The 18,366-nt window shown below is 37.3% G+C and overlaps 1 protein-coding gene across 45 annotated transcripts in view; it reads right to left on the reverse strand.

The window, feature by feature from the left end:
- NRXN3 (neurexin 3) overlaps positions 1-18,366 on the reverse strand; it is a 1,717,425-nt gene that overhangs the window by 157,501 nt on the left and 1,541,558 nt on the right. For 30 of the 45 annotated variants that reach the window (XM_031669069.1, XM_031669068.1, XM_031669083.1 and 27 more), the window contains 2 exons: positions 14,296-14,385; positions 8,630-8,937 (listed from right to left, as the gene is read on the reverse strand). In XM_031669069.1, coding sequence (XP_031524929.1) covers positions 8,630-8,937; positions 14,296-14,385 — 398 coding nt within the window. The remainder of the gene's footprint in view (positions 1-8,629; positions 8,938-14,295; positions 14,386-18,366) is intronic. The other 15 variants (XM_031669085.1, XM_031669087.1, XM_031669084.1 and 12 more) reach the window with 1 other exon arrangement.

Below are 18,366 nucleotides of genomic sequence, written 5' to 3' on the forward strand. Positions count from 1 at the left end.
TCCTTTGAACACAGTGTTTACAGATAGGAGAGCAGGTCTCACTCTGAGCATGGGAACATGATGGCAATTAGGAGTCTTTCCTCCTCAGAGGCCTCTTGTGGCTTTCCACAACTTATTGTCCCATATTTTTATGGCCAGTTTATGCAGGCACCTTATAAGTCATTTTCCCAACAGACCAAAAGAAAAAAAAAAAAAAGTAGTAACTGGAAGCAGGTAGGAGGCTCCTAAAATCTAACCAAACACAGAGAAAAAAAGTAAAAAAGCCTCAAGTTAATTTTCCACCCTTACCAAGTAAGTTTTATTTGCATATATTTGAAAGTGGGTTTTAGGAGAATTAAGGATTCAGTTATTTGGAAAGGAAGAAGAAACTGGAAAGGGAAAGGTGGGTGATATTACATTTCCAAAAGTGATTTGAAAACTATATGTGCTAGAATTAGCCCTTGCTTCTGGCTAGGCAACAAGACCAGAAGACAACAAAAATAATCTTACATACCAGAGACAAGGCGATATTCTGGGACTCCTTATTCCTACAGCAAAGATCCAAGAGCAGCAAAACCAGTGATGCCCACCCCTCACTGGTGAGCCTCATGAGGGAGTGGCCCCTGGGAAGCAGGGGCTTGGATTCAGCCTGTAAATATCATGTGGCCTGTGGACTCCCTGAGAAGGTACTGGTGGATGGTTGACTATTTCTAACTTTCAACCAACATTGACTGAGTGTTACTCTGTGCTCACTACTGTTCTAGGCACTGTGTTATTATGGTGCCTAAAACAAAGACCTTGCCAGCCTAGAACTCACAATCTACTAAATAGGGACAATAAACAAATAAATATGAGCTAAAATGTCAGTCAGTGATAAGTGGTATGAGAAGTAACAAAACAGGAAAAGGCGATAGAGTGTTGTATTTTACAGATGGTCAAGGAGGTCCTTTCTGGAAGGTGCAATATAAGCGGAAACCTGGATGAAGTGAGGGAGTGAGTACTGTGAATAGCAGGGAAGAGCTGTTGCAGGCAGAGGAAATGGCAGGTGAAAAGGCACAGGCAGGCTTGGCACATTCAGACAGGGCTGGGAAGATTGAATGAGTGTAAAATTTAAGGAGGGTTTGCTAAAACTTTGTTTTCAAGATCAATCAATCATCTTACTGAAATATTTTAAAATCAGTGTTAATGCAGGAAAAAATATGCAAAAGCAAAATGTCACATATCAATTTTAAGATGAAAATCTAAGCTTGCAATTGCATAATCCCACCTCACCGGTTTCACCCTTCTTCTGGCTCTGTGTTCAAGAAGGATCAGGAAGACCTGTGTGATTGGAACAACGTGGTGGAAAATATGGTCAGAGCAATAGGAAGGAGGAGAACCATATGCCACACAGCAAGGATTTTGGCTGTAGATTTTGGCTAAAGAGTCTGTTAGGTAATTAGAAAAACCACCCTGAGGTTTAAAAACACTCAGAGACCTCCACCTGTGGGTAGCCAAGAGCTGACCCCACTTCCTTCCCAGATGTTCAGATGCCTAGAAATAATAGCCAGCACTTTATTAGTAGTTATGGTGGAAATTCCATCCTATAAATATTACCCCTTAATTGGAAGGGTATCTCTATGACTTCCCCTGGGAGCTTCCAGACTTCCAGCCTGTCTGCCATCAGGACCCTTTCATCCACTAGACCTGGTTTATCCACCAAAATTACGTATTAAAAGAAGGATGAAAAGAAACTACACTGTACTCTTTTCACTGGTCTAGTTGTACTGCCAACATCTAAGTCTTTAAGAGACAGGTAAACCCATCAAGCTCCTTTTTCTGTTGTTGTTAGAACTATGCAATTCCAGAGAGTAAATGTCACCAGAGAATCTTACCAGGCAACAAGTAAATTAGAGTGCCATTTCTTTCCCTCCAAATTATTCACTAAGAGGGAAAAAGAAAGTACCTGTGTAAAGGTAAGGAGAAGACAGAAGATATTTCTTGGCTGGCAGCTAAAGTCTAATTAGACTGACAAATCTTCAGCGCCTTCTCCAGTTATGAGGCTTGGCAGGAAAAGAACAAACCCTGGAGCCTCACATTATGTAAGGCTGTTAATCAATATTAGTCGAACCCTGATCCTAAAAATAAACTTCCCCTGGAGGCTCTGTTGTCTAGTGGTAAAAGTGAAGAGATGAAAACTGTGTAGATTCCTTATCTCATTTCTCTCAAGCTGTAGCAGGGAAAAGGTGGAAGAACCCAGAGGGAATAATTCTTTGGGTAAGTATAACCACTTTTGATACAGTGTGATCTACATGCTGCTGTAGCACAGTACTTGGGGATAAAGTAGATCTATCTTGTCTCCCAGTGCAAAGCAGTTTGATTATTCGAAGACCTGGAGAAAATCTGACGTTCTACTCTGGGCCTCGAAGTGCCATTGATAACAACATGCTGTAAATCTGTGTGTCATCGTAGAACCATGTGATATTACTAACATTTAACCATTTTGATCCACAAAAATAGTGGTTTCATACACTTCGACCTAATAGAATAGTCTATGTGTTATAACTGTTCAGGAAAGCCAGTTCCCACTCCAGAATATGAAAGAGCTTGCAGTAGCAATCTCTCCTGATTGATGAGCTTGGGCCTCTGATTCAATCTAGGGCCCTTAGAAGAGATCCAAGCCCTTGCGAGTCTGTATGAGTATAAACAAAATTGTTCCTGGGCTTATCCAGCCCTATAAGAAGGCTAAGCTCTAGGGAGATCTGTGAGTTCTGGGACAGTCTCTTAGACTGAGGGGTTTTCCTTATGTGAAAATTTTTGGTGTAAAGTTATGGGGTGCTTTTCACACATGATTGCACTTACTATTTACAAGGAGCCTACGGGAAAGGTACTGTAAGGCCACTTTTACAGATAATAAAACTGAGGCTTAGAGAGGCTAATCACCTGCCCAGAGATATACAGTAATATGGTTTGGCTCTGTGTCCCTACCCAAATCTCATCTCGAATTGTAATCCGCACATGTAGAGGGAGGGACCTGGTGGGAGGGGATTGGATCATGGGGGCTGCTTCCCCACCCCGACCCCCGGCCACCATGATTGTGAGTTTCCTGAGGCCTCTCCAGCCATATGGAACTGTGATTCAATCGAACCTCTTTTCTTTATAAATTACTTAGTCTCAGGTAGTTTTCTATAGCAGTGTGAGAACAGACTTATACATACAGCTAAGTAACTGGAAAAACCTGGAGTCCAACTCAGAAATTCTGACGCAAAAGCCCATGCTCTTCAACACACTGAGACTCTACCCAGAACAGACATTGCGCAGGATCGACATTTTAATCCAAAGTTTTTTCTTTGTTTTGTAATCATCAGTAATCAAGGCTGAAGCATGCTTCTTACTGTCCCCAGTCTGACACTGAAAAGCTAAAAGTACTTTGCCTATAAGTATTTTTGCAAAGCATGAGAAATTGTGGCTTCCTTCTGGAATTTTCAAAAGTGGTTCACATTCAACCACCAAGTTTGTGAAGCTCGAGATGAGAATGAAATCTCACAAACCTCTTAAGTCTTTCATTTCGACTATTTATAAGGATAGTTCCAATCCAGGCTGAGCATTGTGATTTTCTGGCAATTTTCAGATAGCAGTGGCCAATGTCAAGGTGACTTTACCAATGCCCGGCACAGAAAAAGTATGTCATGATCAGTATCCTGCTAATAGTTTATAAATGATTCCAAATGGTGATTTGCACAGAACACACTGAGCTTTGTTTATTTATTATTATTTTTTTTTCTGCTGATAACTCAGGATGGAGGCTTAAGGTAAAAGAATACATGTTAGTGGCAAAAGACTCTTGTTTCTCACTTTTTCCTTCTATCCTGAAGGAAGACCAAGGAATTTGAGTGTAGACTGAGTTGAACTTTTCTATTTTAGAAGCTGATCTATCAGCACCATGATAATTACCCACCAATATTGGAGTCAGTTGTAGAGGAAGTGTTTGTGCAGTTATTGGGGCATTCTTGGTAGTAAGATACACACGGAGCCCAATTCAGTTTACCCCTCTGGGTTCTCTCCCAGTTGGCAAAGATTCATGCCAATACTTTGATTCTGGACCCCTTGTTACTCACAAACTCCCTCTTATCATTCTCTGTTCTACTTGGACTTAGCTATCTCTCCCAGAGATTATCATCTCTGCTTTTAACAACTTAGCGTCTGACTGACATTTGACCAACCACGAACATGTTCCTCTTACCACCTGTCCATTTGCTCTCTTTTTACAACAAGGCCTAGTAGAATGTGTGCATGAGATCTAGTCAAGTCACCCCAAGGACCACTTGCCATCCCCAACACAAAGAGGCATTCATGAGTCACTACTTCGTATTGATAGCTCATGTCAAACCCTCTTGCCCTATTTAGATTGTAAATTCCACGAAAGTAAGGAACCTGGATTTCTCTTCTTTACAACCCTAAAAGACATGTGGATAGAACATATTTTTAAAGACTCACAGAACTCTAAGTTGGTTTAAAATAAAACAGAAATTTAAAGATGGGTAGTGAGGTGTCAGAGAAGCCTGTTCCTGAGCTCATAGAAATTTTGATTTGCCAGGACTAATTTCAGCCCCTAAATTCTACTTGGATCTACCTTCAAATCTCTATTTCCCCCAAACTTCCTAGTCCCTACTCTAAACTACAGCCGCTACTCTCAGTAGACACAGCCCCATTTTCTGAGGCAGATATTTCCCTGAGAGGATGCTGATTTAATACACCAATTGTGGGAAACAGAATATAATAATAATGGTTAAAATGCATGCAATCTTACTCTGAATGGTACACTTATTTTAAGCATTTTACTTATATCAACTCAGTTATCCTTATGACAATCATATAACATAGCCACTAGAAGTATACCACCCTCCCTACTTTATAATGTGGTAGCCTTAGTAATGTGGTAGACTTAGGTTGGTTGCAAATTATTGCTACTCATTCTCCTATTGAGAAGTGATATTTATGTCTCCTCCTCTGAAACTGGGAAAGCTCTTTGACTGTTTAGACTAATAGCATGTTGTACAAGGGACACTACCAGTTACCTAGCCCAGGCTAGATAAAACTGGCACCCTCTACTTCCTGCCCCTGGAAGTACTCTCTCTGGAAGCCCTGAGCCTCTGTAAATAGAGCCCATCTACTCTGCTGGAGAAACCACAAGGAGAATCTCAGAGAACACATAGAGAAGGAAAAGGGCCCTGCTGAGTCCCATCTTCCCAGTTAACTCACCAAAGCACAAGGTATGTGAATAAAGCCAGACCCTCCAGGCAAAGTCAACTGCTGAGTGAACACAATTATCTCTCTAGATGGGGCAGAAGAATTGCCTTGCTGAACCGTGCCCAAATTTCTGTCTCACAGAATTTTGAGATCTAATGACATAATTGTTTTAAATCACCAAGTTATGGGAAAGTTTGTTTCATAGAAATAGTTAACTAGAACTTACATGACTTGTCTGGGGTCATGTAAGCTAATATGAGGATGAACAAAGTTTTAAGCCCAGCTAATCAAGCTCCAAGTACATGCACTGAATCACTATGCTATAGCCTTATCACTGGAAAAATACAACAAATTTGGCCAAAGCACCCTGATCACCGTGGAGGAAAAACTTTCCTCAAGCTGTGCTACCTTCTATTGTTAAATGACTCTAAAGTAGGTAATAAAGCCTGTCTTGTTTTCAGATGTATTCAGTAAATATTTACTGAGCACTTATGAAGTACCAGGCCTTTACTTGAGAATTATCACTCACACACCTGCTTTCTCAATGCACATCTTAATTTTTTTTAATTCAATAGAGTACCTAGAGATATCCTTCTCAATGTAGGATTAAGACCTGATGCTTGGGCATGATTGCTATGAGTAAATTAACATCATTCAGGTTATTCACAGATAGTTCTACACTCTTACCTGTAACAAAATGGAATCAGAAAGATCAAAGCACCAATTACTTCTAAGAGGCTATAACGCTAGAAAGACATACCATCTCAAAAACTACTTGTTCACATTCACGCACAGTTAAGAGCAGCACTGAAAGCACTTTACAGTTTTCCTTTGATCTGAAATCAACACTAACCCAGGTCAACCAGAAAAGAACTCCTGAAAGGATGTTTTCTTCGCTTTTGCTTTAAGAAAGAACTAGAAGATTTTCAAACAGACAGGTTTTTATACTGGTGGACCCATGTGTTTAATTTCTTTCTCCTAGAGGAGTCTCATTTTAGGAAAACTTTGCTTTAATAATGTTATTAAAGCAAAAGAGGACAGACAGTGGTATCATCTGGAAAATGTTCTATGTATGATTTCACATATAGATAAAAAAGTGAATAGGAAATCCAGTCTTCCCTACATTTTTTCCCCACTCACTTCTGAAGTATCTCCCAGAGATCAGACCTTTATGAATCCTCCTCATCTAAGAAAAGTAGTGGGGTCACACAGGCATATTAATGCATCCGGGAAGGACCTTCCTTACATGCAGTCTCTAGAGTCTGGGAATTGTCCTAAACCTTGAATAGAATTCAGTAGTTGTTGGGTTCCTAGTCCTAACATAGGTTTGGCATGATCAACAGAATGTGTTTAAGTCCAGACTAGGCTTGAACATGAGGCTAGTAAGTTTTTATGGAGCACAGGGCAGAGTTCTGATGACTAGTGGTCAAGAACAAAAAAGATTTCCAAATCCCTTGACACAAAGTTATTTCCTCTAGTTAGTCCTTCAAAAAATCCAGGGCTTTTTAAACCCCTCATCCCAGTCTAATCAATTCTTGTGGGCTATTAGCTTTCCTCCAAGAAGATGTACTTACCCTTAAAACCAAAGAGTCTCAACAGGTTTATAACTCATTTTTGTAGGAGAAGGCATTCCCAGTTGTTCACCTCCTCTAAAATGGCCATACGTTCTATAATGTTTAGAGTTATAATCACTAGCAAGATTTTGTATCTTGTACCCTACTTTTCTTCCAAAGCTCTGACTTTCTTAGTTTGTGGAAAGACTTTAGGAACTCACCCAGTTTATTCCCATTTATGTATGTGCTACAGGAGGGAAAGCCAAAAACCAATAATTACTACGGCTGGGTTCCCAAATCCCCATGTAACATTAAATCATCTCAAGGTCAGTGAAAATTTGGACTTAAAAAGAACTACAGGACCAGCCATTCCTATGAAGAAAAACCCATTTGCTTCTCTGCTTCCCACAGAGTTAGCAGAATACGTTCTGACAGAAACAAAACAAGTCTGCCAAGGCCTGTGCAGACAGAACTATCCTTTCACCAACAATAAACAGATCTGCTCTTGAGCTAGAGAGAGTCATAATAGAAATATACATTGCCTTTTATCTTCTTTTCAGTGAGTAGAGCAAGGCGTCAGGAGTTATTGGTTTAATATCAGTAGAGAAGAGCTATTTTTTTTTTCTCTTGAGCATGTGTGTAGGTATGCATGTAATAGCATGTGTGACTGTAACAGTGCTATGCTAACCAGGTTTTTAGAAGCCTTTTGAAAACCGTAAAATTGCCCTTATGACATTGTCAGCATATACAACTTCAAATTGTTACTATGGAGACATGTAAAGAGCTGTCTCTGCTCAAGGAAAAAGGAAGGCAACAGATAATACACTTACCATTACCTAGCTCACATATATTTAATTCTGAAAAATGGGAACATATAGGTGGTATAATTGATTATTGACTTTAAGTTAACAATGTCCATTGGAGTCAATGTAAGGGTGATGTTAAAGACACAACTGAGCTCCTGGATAATGTCTTAAAACTAAGAAGCAAATGGGACAAGTGCTAATCTACTGAATGTTCTATAACACTAACTAGGCTAGGGGTAAGTAATTGTCCCACAAGCGACTGGAATGTCTTATGGTATGCCAGAGCATTTAAGGTTAATAACTCAGTTAACCTCCTGCCCCCTACTAACTAGATTTATCAAATGCCAAGGGAGTCAGCAAAGTATTAAGCTTAGTTTGGATATAATTACTTTCAGATGGAAAAAAAAATTGCCACAAAAACAAGGACTTCTGGTATAGCCAAACTCAAACCTTCAAATTTTCTACTGTAATTAGTATCTGGATCAAATATAAAGAAAACAAAATGGGCACAAACCTGACACTTGATTAATCAAGACTTGATAACAAACACAAAGACTGCATTTTACAAGGATTAGTTGCACTTCTAACTTTAACTGCCCCTGATTTAATGGTACCCATTGACCTCAATAATGAATGATTCATGTTACAGCAAAGCCATCTGGAGAATGTGAATGAAATTGAACTAGGATACAGGCTTTCATATGATAACAAATTTTCCTTCCCCTCCTTTCCCTTTCTGCTATTTGAAAAGAAAAGGTAATAAAATTAAAGGAGAGAGTTTTTCATACGGAAAGTGTAGTCCGTTGCTCATTTTGAATAACAACTTTACTATTTCAGTGATAAATACAATAAGAATAACAACCCATGAGTGCCACAGATTTTTATGACTTCTTTAGCAATGACTTCACCTTTCTCTTCTCCTGGGTCTCATTACTATGAGTATCGGCAGGCATCCCTCTTACATAGTAATTCAAACTCTTTAGCTACATAAAACAATGACCATGATAACAATGTTTCAAAGACAAAAATGCAGACGCAATTAATACTTGGAAAAAGGCCTACCTGAATGCTGGCGGTAGAGCGATTCTTACGGGTTGTGGTAGTCGCCATTGTAGTAGTGGTTTCCATGACAGTAGTAGACATTTCTGGTGGCATGGAGGTCGTCTGTGTTGTTCCCAAAATTGATGGGACTTCTCCAACCAGCCGAACGCTTCCATTGATTTTAATATTGGGGTTGTTCTCAGCTGCCATGTTCAGTACTTTCAAACCATCATAATAGAGCCCAGAGAGTTGGCCTTGGAAGAGGCGTCCTTTGTCCTTTCCACCAATGGCTATTTGCGCCTGAGTGTTGAAGATGGTTAACTGCCGGCCTAGTGGGTTGGGTGGAGGAAACATTATTATTCTCATACATTTTCCCTGTTTGCCTTACCTGGTCTGAATGGACCAGGCATCATAACAGGTTTCCTTGAGCAATTGAAGGGGAGGAAAAAATAGACAACAAAACCTCAGTACTGACATTAGCAAGTAACATTTCATTATGGTTATCTCTTCCACTGTCTAGCTGAAAATCTTTGATAACTTGAACAATCAAGCCTCTCTTTCTTTATAGTGAGGAAGAAGAAAACTTGGTTCAATGATAAGAAGTATTACAGTCTTCTTGGGTATATAATTGCGGATGACAGAAAGAAACACTCAAATCAGGTGATGACCAGAATAAATTACAGATACCTACTGCATTAATTTTTAAAGCTATGAAGTAAAATAATGAGAATGAAAAGAATTATATATGGCCAAAAAAACTCAGTGAGGTGACTCAGAAAACTAAATTTAAAAACTAGGTCTGATAATTAAATTAGCTGAAATTAAATTTTAGTTAAGAGACTTGGATTCATTGCATACTTGTAAAAATGAACTACTAGTCACCAAACATATCATTTCTCATCACCAAACATTTCCTATAAATCTTCATAGGGCATAATATTCTATTTTCTGTTTAACAAAATCATGAGAGATAAATTCCTATCTCTATTAATTTGTTTTTAGGAGGATGGATTATGGACCCACAACTAAAGTATTCCCTCAGTATGAAATATAAGCATATTGGTAATGCTCCAGTCCTGGGGAAGTTGTCCTTCAGATTTAATACATTTTTTTAAAGTGGATGGGTATTAATGAAGAAAGCAACACACAGAACTCCTTAAAATCACAGAGGTGTGTTAATGAGTTGAAGAGTATCAGTAGCTCACTTTATTTCGAGTTTCCACGTTGACACCATTTATAACACTCTGAAAAGTATCAAAATAAAAAATCATACCAGTATAGAGTTTAGAAGAATGAAACCCAACTAAAATTACTCCCAACTCTTTCTACTTATAAAACTCTCTCTCAAGTACGAGATTTTTTTTCCCAAGAAAACTCAAAGGGCTTTTTAAAACTTATTGCAATTTATCAGAACAGCAACATGCTAAGGCCTTCTTTACTGTTATTTCTGCAGATTAATTCATCTTGCTTTTCCATATGAAGAAAGGAAAAAAGAAAGACGTATTAATGGAATTAAATATATGCCTTCTGAATTTTTCTCCACTTAGTGATCAAACAATGCTCCACTCATTCTTAATCTAATCACCCGAATTACCTTAGCTAGAAATAACTAGAAACAATTTTGTTATTTCTGGCTACTTAATAAAAAGGAGAGTGTTTTTAACAACTGAGTTTTTGCTTTATAATTTTCAATATGAATAGAGGCTTAATGTCATGTTTGGGCTTTAAAAATCTACCACTATTATATGGTCTTCAAGGCTACACAATGTTGACCTATCCTTGAATTCCTGGTGTATAATGTGAAATACCTTCTCATTGTATAACGATGAAAGAAATGGAAGTGGCAGAGAAGAGAATGCTCTTCTGTCAGAGGATACTCCTTAGACAAGAGTTAATTCTGCTCACTGGGTGACTCATAGTGCCCATTAATCAAGAATGATTTCTAAATAATACCCCTCTGGAAGCTTTCAACACTGCAGTATGGTGAATTGGCCAGAGAATTTTGTTACAGCGAAAATGATCTATACTTTATAAAAATCTCCAGAATCCGAAAATGGGATCTCCTGGCCTTAATGATTACAGAATTACCCAGATCCCAAGGGTGCAATCAAAACAGATCTCATAGATTTTCATCATTTTCTCAGCAATTCATTTAGTGTGTTGTGCATATGCATCATTGTCTGTATTTTGTCCTCTGTCCTCTTCACACAAGATACAGCAGAAAGTTCAATGCATAATAACACTAAGTAATCTGCTGGAGTTCATACCTCTTTACTGTTTATTGTTAATGGTTGTCTTTTTGTTTGTTTGTTTTCTGGAAGCCCTGAGCTTACTACAAAAGAAATGAAATGATGGAATGGGAAAATAAATTCTCCCTCAACCCCACAGAGGCATTTGAAGCAGCTTAACATAATAAATTAGAAGCAGCTGCCTAGTAGAAGATTTCTAGGATAAAAATTCAGTGTCTTACATTAGACAGCCTTAATGCCAAGAGATACCTTCTGTACACACAACTGCTGGCCAATCATGATATTTATCCATCTCTTTATTTTGTTTATAGTTCAGCACTGGTGATAAGTTAACAGTTATACTTGATTACCGGTAGAAAATCTCACATTCTAATATTCTTGAAAATACTTCACATAGATAACCTCTATAATAGTTTCTCATCTTATTTCTCCAGTGGTGTTATTATGCCAATGCTTACAAATAAAAAGAGGGTCAGAGAAAACTGAAATGCAAAGCCGAATTACACTGGCTAGAGATGATGAGTCTCCTTCATTCCAGTTGCCATCATTCACTCCACAAAGTGCTCTTTGCCTGTTCAAGACTGACCCAAGCATCAGGCAAGGCAAGGCAGGTTTCCTGGGCTGCAAGATTAAAGTGCCCCTCTACTCCTGACTACAGCTACTTTCCGAGAGAGATCTGACTCATCACTTCTTGAGAATAAGACCCTGGTGGAGTGTGACAGTAAAGAGGGTTCTCTATGTTTCCGTTTTTCATCTTGCCAAAGGAAGTGTTGGTTTTTCTGTTTGCTTGTTTGTTTCATGGTCTGTTTCTGGCTAGATCTGCTTTTCTGCTGTAGTAAAACCCTCTCCTAGCCCCCTGTGCCTTGGATTAGGTGGTTAATGGCAAAGCAAGCAATCAGTAAAGGAATAGTAGAGCACTCTCAGTGTCCTGCCATCCCTTCCTCTGATCAATTTATCTCTCAGATAAACAGGGGTTAGTGAATAACAGAAATAACCATCACTATTCATTCCCTATGAAGAATGTGAAGAACTGACCAGTTTCTTTTTATCATTTGCCCAAGATTTCACAAAATCAATGCCAGATCTCATTATTCTCATTATTTTCACTCATGGCTTATGATCAGATTTTTATAATAACTGATAATAACTGACCATTATATGTACATAAAAACATATATATACATACACATATGCATATTTATGTATATATATCCTAATCTGAGAACTATTTTATCTTTCTTAATACAAAATTTTGTTATAACACCAGTACAGGAATTGTAGCAGGTTACTTTTTGTTTTAGATGCCCATCCTCTTGGAAGTCATTAATTATTACCTCATTTGGACACCAAGTTCACATACTGCTTAAATTAAATCTTTGCATGTCTCCAGTCAGTGTTGCACAAAGACTAATTAATTAAACCTCAGAACACCGTTGGGGAATAGGCAGTATTATTTTTCCTGTCCTCAGATGGGAAATCTGAGATATAGAGAAGTTAAGTGGATTGTCTAAGGTCAGAAGTTAGTCAATAGTAGACAGAGCCAGAAAAGAGACTTGGGAAAGGTATGACCCATTTCTCCTCCCCAGCGACAGAAATAACTCCAAAGAGGCATTCCAAATACTTCCAAATGCATCTGTCTAATCATCCATCTATCTTTACCCTTTATATTCATTGTCTTTACAAGTCTTTGGTATATTTTATTCCTTTTGAAGGGAGGGTTAGCTAGGCAGAGGAAGAGGTAAGACAATAGAATGAATAGATGTTACTCACCCAAATTACAACAAACATTTTTTTTTTTTTTCAGCGAACAAAATGCAGAAGAGAAACTCACGGTTTGAAAAGAATTCTTTTCAATATTATATGCATATATAATCATACATATATTTAATTAAGAAACTAGGATATCTTCCCCCGTCCCACCTCAACCACCCCTCCCCCCATCCCAACCCCTCAACTTGTATATTTGAAAGCATCCTTTTATGTGAAAGCCAACGGATAACAATTCTATTGTAAGAAAAACTAAAAGCCTACTAATAACTTTATAATGGTTTATACAAATGAAAATGCCTGGCATGCTATTAAACTTAGACTTAAAAGGCAATGGAGTAAAATAAAATATTATTAACATAAAATTGAAAGAAACAAAAAAGTTTCTCAGGCACATGAGACTCAGACATGCATCTAGTTTGCTTTTCCTGTTTAAAGTGAGGCAATCATTGTCTTCAATGTTAAAGGGACTTTATGAGCTGATGATTACTAAACAAAATTATTTGCTTTTTAGAGTTATTCTTATTTTTAATTAGACCACATACATTAAAAACAGGGCAAACAGTTAAGACTCCGTGAGGATTTTCCACGTTTAAAGGTCTGAATGTCTTCCTCCAACTTAAAACTGTAATAGTCCTTTGCTCTTTAAGTTGTATACTAAGTAATATACCTGGTTACTTCTTCTATATAAGTCAATGAAATCTCTAGAAATGTTAGGAGCTCCCTTAAGGCGTTGAGACAAGAGTAGCTTATATTGGCTCAACAATAACAAAAAAGAGTAAATATCTTTTTAGAGACTTTTTTTTTTCATTGAAAGACAATGGTTTATTTCCTAACAGCTAGAAGCTACACAGGAAAATTCTAACATCAGTTATAACCGCTGCCCTCTTTTATTAACAGTGGTTGTTGTCTCCAGCAAATCAGAGACTGCTGTTTTGCCTTTCATGAACCTTTTCTTTTCCAACTCATTATGTTAACTACTTACACTTTTGTTGCATAAAACATCAAATACACAAGGGTATCCACACAACCAAAGTGTAAAAATAAGTTTGTGTTTGTTTTTAGTTTCAGTCAGCAACTAGGACACAATTAATCTCTTAGAAAATAATTTTGCCTCTGTAGGTTTTAAAGGCAAAATTCATCTCTTAAGAACAATGTTAAAAAAAATGCTCCCCTTATAATATTTGTTTTAAGTAGTTTAAGTTACAAGAGTCAATCTATGGTTTTTTGTTTGTTTGTTTGTTTGTTTGTTTTGTTAACCATGCTTCAAGCCAAAACAGCTTCAAGGTGTAAGTTTAAAAAGCACTTTTGAAACTTCTTTAGAAAGCTTTGGTGTAAAAGGTAATTTAAAACAAATTAATAAATAATGTCATGCAGTGGTTAAATTGCCATAATACATTTCTGTTTTAGAAGCTCCTGGAATTTCTTGTTTGTGTTTGTCATGCTGATAGCAGGCTAGAAGTTAGTCCCTTTAACTGTATTTTAATGGCAATGTATTATAGCATGATTTATCAACATATGGCAGGTGGAAGCTGACACAAATTATAATGAAAATTAAAACAGTCATTTATGCAGCAGGCGATTATCATTTAAGGAACATTTATTTGCAGGCTTTAAAAATGAGGGTTTAGGATCAAATGATTTTAAAATGAAAGTTTTAATGACGGTTACCTTTTTCCTGCAGCCACTCCTCTACAGGCCGATTATATTTGAAGGGGATTTTCTGTTTTACCATTTGGAAGCGTTCATTATCAGTGTTGCCTTTAAAGTTTAAAAAACAGCTTAAAGAACAATCTGAAAAGTCAATAAGTCATTAAAAAACATCCTAGGTTTTTTGGTTTGTTTTATGAAGTTTTTAGAGATAGATATCAATTTATCTTTAGTAGAGGTGGAGTTGAAGTCACTCTGCCCTTGGTCGATAGGTTTAAAGGTCAGGTTAGTCTTAGCCATGCAGTACTCCATCATGTTTTGGAAAAGTGGCATGGTATGGGAATCCTTAAGTGGTTTGGCTGTTTTATCTTCACTCTCTCTCTGTCTCATCTCAACCACACCTTAATTGGGCCAGTTGAGGCACAAGGATCTCCCTGACCCATGAGTAATTCAGCTGTCAGATCAGTTTCACGTGTGAGAGGGAACCCTCACTCCACAGTCAGCCAAGCTCCACTATTAATCTACTGTATTCCCATCAGAAACACAGGGCCATGTCTTGTCTTTTCTTCTCCTCTCAAGTGTTTGCAACAGCTTTATGTTCTGACAGAGGGAAGGCAGAGAGGACAATTTAAGCCTTGATGGCCAAGGGAGACTTCTTATTCCATAAAGGGTGTCCTTGCATCTCATTACCTATGTCAAAGAGGTAGATCAGTACAGATAACCTTTTATATCACTGTCTTTCCAGATTTGTTCCACATTTGTAAAAATAAGGAAACTCAAAAGTCTGAAAATAGACATAATTATAAATATAGGGATATAACATTTGTAGCCTTTTGAGCATCTATATTTTATAATAGACACTGATTTTGTATATTATTAGCCTCCCTCCACTTCCCTCCCTTCTTCTCTCCCTCCTTCTTTCTCTTTCTCTTACTTTACTATGAGAGGACCTTCCTGCATAAGCATCCATTCATAAAGCCTGTTAGGAATACTTCTTCCAAGCATGAAATATCTAATTAGTTTCAAGGCTCAAACATAATGGTTTTAACTACTAGTATGCCCCCCTCTTCCTTCATAACTGTTATTACCACTGCTGAATGGTTTCCATAATTAGGACAGACTTGGAGAGTGGTACTGTGGAGATACACCCTTAATGAATATGCTTCAAATAACAAAATGATGAAGCCATGCCTTGGGAACTGTTCTATCTCATCAACCAACCTCACATTGATCTGGCAGAAATTAGTGAATTGTAATTCATTACTTTGATTCACAGGCCTATATTGCAACTTAGGGAACTCCATTCCAAATTACCAATATTAAAAATGAAAGAAAAATCTCAAACCAGGTGGCCTGGAAACAATTTACAAAGAAATCTTAAAGCCATAAAGAATATTAGAATTGCATATAGCATCAGACCAAATGAATAGGGGCATGCTAAAGCATTTCAATTGCAGGGCCATCTCCATATAGGAGTCATTATTGGCTGGGAAGATTCCACCTGGGAATAAACTTGTACCTACCTTCTGTGTTGGGAAGGTGGGGGTGTAGGATGGGAAAAGGGTAGCAATACTGGAGGATGTTCACAAGGTTCCCCATTCAGTTCTCATATAGACAAATTATTCTAAGAAGCTGACTCATATCTTTACTACCAGGAATTTTAAAAATAAGAACTTATAAAACAGGCAACTATGAATCTGCTTCTAGCCTATGTTTTGGGGCCGTATCTGGTTGGTACAGGGTACAACACATTAATGTATCAAAAAATTAAATGCAATAAAAACAATTAATAGTTTTGAATTGCAGTGGATAATTTAAAATTTTCCTCAAGGAATCATTTCTCATAGAAAACAATGGAGAGGGCAGGCAAGGAGGAAAAAGAGAAAGGCAACTTAATTTCTTGGTGCTTCAATAGCCCGTGGTGAAAGACTATAGCTATTGATTAGAGATCATTATAATGGTCTACCTTGGTAGGTCTTGGTACAACGTTCTATTCATTGAAAATAAAGTTGGGTAAACTTTTTAGATGTTTTCATAGAAAAAGAACGTGTACCTTTTTGAAACAAACCTACATCTATAACTCATAATCCTACCCTACAGGTGGCAGATACCATAAAGGATTTCATTCATCCCCCAGGGTTTTAGACACAACAGAATACCATACTGAGAAAAGGTAATTGGTTTGGGCCAGATCTGCCTTGAATGTATCCTATACTTTGGGTTTTCTGTATCTGCCATTGTTGGCTACACATTAAATATATTAATGACCTTCATGCTACTCACTATGGAATAGATTAGTGAAGTCAATAGCAACTATAAAGCTACATATTCTTAGCAAAATGCAGGGCAAAATCAGAAGTAACTAAAATTCCAAATGTCTAGAATTTAATTGCACCAAATTAATTAAGAAGCTGTATTTACTTCCTCCAAATACTTAGAGCTCTTGGCCCTCCTAAGCATCCCCACCCTCATCATCTACTCTCTTTCAAATGTAAAGCACCATAGAAAATAATCTGGGGGCATGATACAGGCTAGAAAAAGAAATAACTAAGTTAGATAAACAGTAGGTGACATGGGGAAGGACAGCATGGCCATGATTCAACCTTAGACCCTTCTGAAAGTGACAGAAAGTCATTCTTCTCCACCTCAGCTTTAAAGACATTTAGAAAAAAGTTTTAAGTTTTCCACACCAGATTGATAATATCTGGCACTAAGGATAGCAATCTTGCATGCTGTTAAAAGTTGTGAAAGATGGAAGGTCATTTGGAAAACCAAATTTGTTTAAATTGCCGCATTAACATTGTTCTTAGTCTCTTTTCATGTTCTTGTTGGTTTTTATTTTAATTTATCTCAAACATTAGTAAGAACTATTTTAGAAACATGTGCATGAGAATGAATTATTTGCCCCATGCCCCATTTGCTAGTTGGATTGAAGAGCAAACAACCTTCTAAACATAAGTATTCTTACACGGGGCTACTCTAAAAGCTGAAAAAACCTCACCAAATTCACATACGTTCTTATTAAATCTTTAATGATATTCAGTCATACATTTCATATAGCAACAAGTATGTACATTTAAACAAAGTGTGAAATCAATTCTTCAACAGAAAGTGATGGCTATACTCAAGAAAGAATGGCCTTATGAGTAGTAAACATCATAATATCATTAAAAGTAGGCATACGTGCATTACTAATTAGAGAAAAAATGTAATAACTTCATTTCTTAAGCACACTGAGAAATCTATAAATTGCACAAAGAGATCTTCAAATAAACCGTTCTTAATTTACTTCTGTGGATCCGACACATATATGGGACTGGATTTTAGAAAAAAACATATTAGTCACATTTTATTGTACTTAATTATATGTGTGTTTATTCCCATCTATTTTTGATAAGGGATTGAGAATGTTGTACATTTGGCCTCTTCTGGTCATTTTCATTTGGCCCACTGGCTCTAATATCAAGTATTTCAATTCTTGGAGACGTGTGCAACAAGCACATGCACTGTGGAATTATAATATTGTGAAGAACAGAATACTTTGAGGTGAAAGTATTGAAGCCCAACTGGTTCATAGTTCCAACCTTTACACTCCAACCTCACATTTTCCACTTTGGGTGAATCCACTTAGGATAAAAGGAAAAGGGAAAGACACGGAAAGCAAACTGACCCTTGAGTAGGCCTGAATATACATCAATCCCTCTTTAAGGTGAGACTCAAAATTTGTTAACAGTCTCCAAGGAACACAATTATTTCAAGTGAAAAACTGAAAAATAGAACTCTTCTGTAGCACAGAAAATAACTTTTACAACACTGTGCTTACACTTTATTGGTCCAAACATGGGTCCTATTTAATTAGAAGGTATACTAATACTCTTAAAGCCATAATCAATACAGCATAAGAGTTAAGACCATGGGCTCTGGAGACAAATCTGGTTTTGAGTTCTAACTTTATCACTTATTAGCTGTGTGACCTTGGGCAAGTCATTTGGTCTCAGTTTCCCCATTTCTCAATTTACCATAGGACTTAGTATAGAATAACAGGGAGTATAGCATATTTAAACTATTTTATTAATATTACTCAACTCTTTT

The sequence above is a fragment of the Papio anubis genome, chromosome 7, assembly GCF_008728515.1.
Source record: "Papio anubis isolate 15944 chromosome 7, Panubis1.0, whole genome shotgun sequence".
Lineage (NCBI taxonomy): Eukaryota > Metazoa > Chordata > Mammalia > Primates > Cercopithecidae > Papio > Papio anubis.